The sequence below is a fragment of the Pygoscelis adeliae genome, unplaced genomic scaffold (genome assembly GCF_000699105.1).
Source record: "Pygoscelis adeliae isolate BGI_AS28 unplaced genomic scaffold, ASM69910v1 Scaffold88, whole genome shotgun sequence".
Taxonomy (NCBI): Eukaryota; Metazoa; Chordata; class Aves; order Sphenisciformes; family Spheniscidae; genus Pygoscelis; species Pygoscelis adeliae.
The window spans coordinates 1-1,700 of NW_008825616.1; the positions used below are offsets into that span (position 1 = coordinate 1).

Below are 1,700 nucleotides of genomic sequence, written 5' to 3' on the forward strand. Positions count from 1 at the left end.
GAGCTTGCCGTCCTCCAACCCCACCAAGATGTGGCTCTTCTCCTTGGTGACGGACACGCTGTGGACGGGCACCCGCATGGGCACGGGGGGCACGGCCGCCCTGAGGCTGGGAGAAGACGAGTGGTGGGATGGGACCCCTCGAGCCCCCCGGGCACCCCAAGGGGGTGGTTGGGGTGGGACAAGGTGGGTGCTAGCCCTCACCTCTGGAGGTCACGGATCTCCAGCCCGCACTGCATGGTCCCCAGCACCACGAACTCCTCCGTCAGGCACATGGCCGTCACCTCCTCGTCCAGTGGGACGGAGGAGAGGTGCTTCCCGTTCACCGAGTAGAGGTGCAGCGCAAACCTGTCCTGAAAGACAGAGCGAAGAGGGGGGAACACAGACGCTGACGGTGGTGAGGGGGGAGGACGCAGGGGCACCCGGCCGTACCTTCAAGCAGGCTCGTTGACCCACGGCGGTCTGGGCGACCACCTGCCCCTCCGGCCCCACGGCCATGGGGGGGCACCACCCCAGCTCACCTTGGAGCCCGACACCGCCATGTCCAGCTCGGTGCTGATGGCCACGCACGTCACCTCGGCATCGTGGCCGTACAGGACCTGGACGGGTTTGGGAGCCAAGCCGCTGGAAAACCCACCCTGGTATTGGGGACACGGGGACCTCAGTGACCTGGTGGCAGCGCCCACTGCAAGCCACCCCATCCGGAGCGCGGGGACAAGGGTCAACTTATCCCTACCTGCTGTAGGACCTGCCACACCATGCAGGTGGTGTCCCGGGACCCAGAAATGAGGTAGATGCCGCAGAGGTCGAGCGCCAGGCAGGTGACAACATCTGTGACACCGACATGAGCTGCTGGTCCCGTCCCACCGCGCTTGGTACCCCAACCCCGTGGGATGGCACCAAGACGTGTTTTGGGGTGTGGAGATGCTGCTGACCCTAACCCCAGCCTGGCTCTGCGATGGAGCCTGGACTGTCCCCAGAAGACGAGGGACACTGGGAGATGTCCCCTGCCCGCTCCCACGTCCTCTGCCTCCCCCCTACAAACCCATTGGGGCATCATCGGACCTTCATCATCAGAGGAGGACTTACCTATGTGCCGGGTGATGTGCCCAACGACCTTCCCTTTAGCCAGCGAGGTGACGCGGAGGCTGTTGTCCCAATGTCCCCCGCTGAAGAGCAGCTTCCCGTCGGGGGACACGGCCAGCGTGCGGGAGCACAGGTCCGCGCCAGGGGCGAAGGGGCCCTGCAGGAAGCGCTGGGTCCTGGTGGGGAGCGACATGGGATGGTGGCAGAGCCATGGGTGGGATGGTGGCACCTTTGGGGACCGTCCCCGGGGACCATGCGTTAACTCACTTTGCGTTGGAGACGGTGGGGTCTTTGGTGAAGCTGAAGTAGTTGGAGATGTTCTTGTCATAGGGCAACCAGTTGTGGGTCCCCAACAAGCCGTTGGCACTCACGGTGACCTGGGCAGAGGTGGAGATGGAGGTGACGCAGCTCCCACCCACTGGAGCTCTCCTGGGGTTCGGTCTCGGTCCCCCCCAGGTCAGCAGGGTCACCCCACCAGGGTCACCCGTGCCTCAGTTTTCCCACACTCACCAGGACGTCGGGTGATCCCTGAGTGATGAAGGAATGCGCCTGGTTCTTGGGGACCACGGCTTGCACCAGGGCCACCCCATCGCTGATGCCCTGCAGGGAGACAGCAA

At 64.8% G+C, this 1,700-nt stretch overlaps 1 protein-coding gene across 1 annotated transcript in view; it reads right to left on the reverse strand.

Annotated features, from left to right (window-relative positions):
* Window positions 1-3: 3 nt before the first annotated feature.
* NBEAL2 (neurobeachin-like 2) overlaps window positions 4-1,700 on the reverse strand; it is a gene marked incomplete at its 3' end in the record, with an annotated part of 17,523 nt that continues 15,826 nt past the window's right edge. The window contains exons 33-40 of the mRNA XM_009333305.1: window positions 1,594-1,683; window positions 1,351-1,460; window positions 1,087-1,259; window positions 734-828; window positions 525-635; window positions 430-492; window positions 202-350; window positions 4-106 (exon numbers count right to left, since the gene is read on the reverse strand). Coding sequence (XP_009331580.1) covers window positions 4-106; window positions 202-350; window positions 430-492; window positions 525-635; window positions 734-828; window positions 1,087-1,259; window positions 1,351-1,460; window positions 1,594-1,683 — 894 coding nt within the window. The remainder of the gene's footprint in view (window positions 107-201; window positions 351-429; window positions 493-524; window positions 636-733; window positions 829-1,086; window positions 1,260-1,350; window positions 1,461-1,593; window positions 1,684-1,700) is intronic.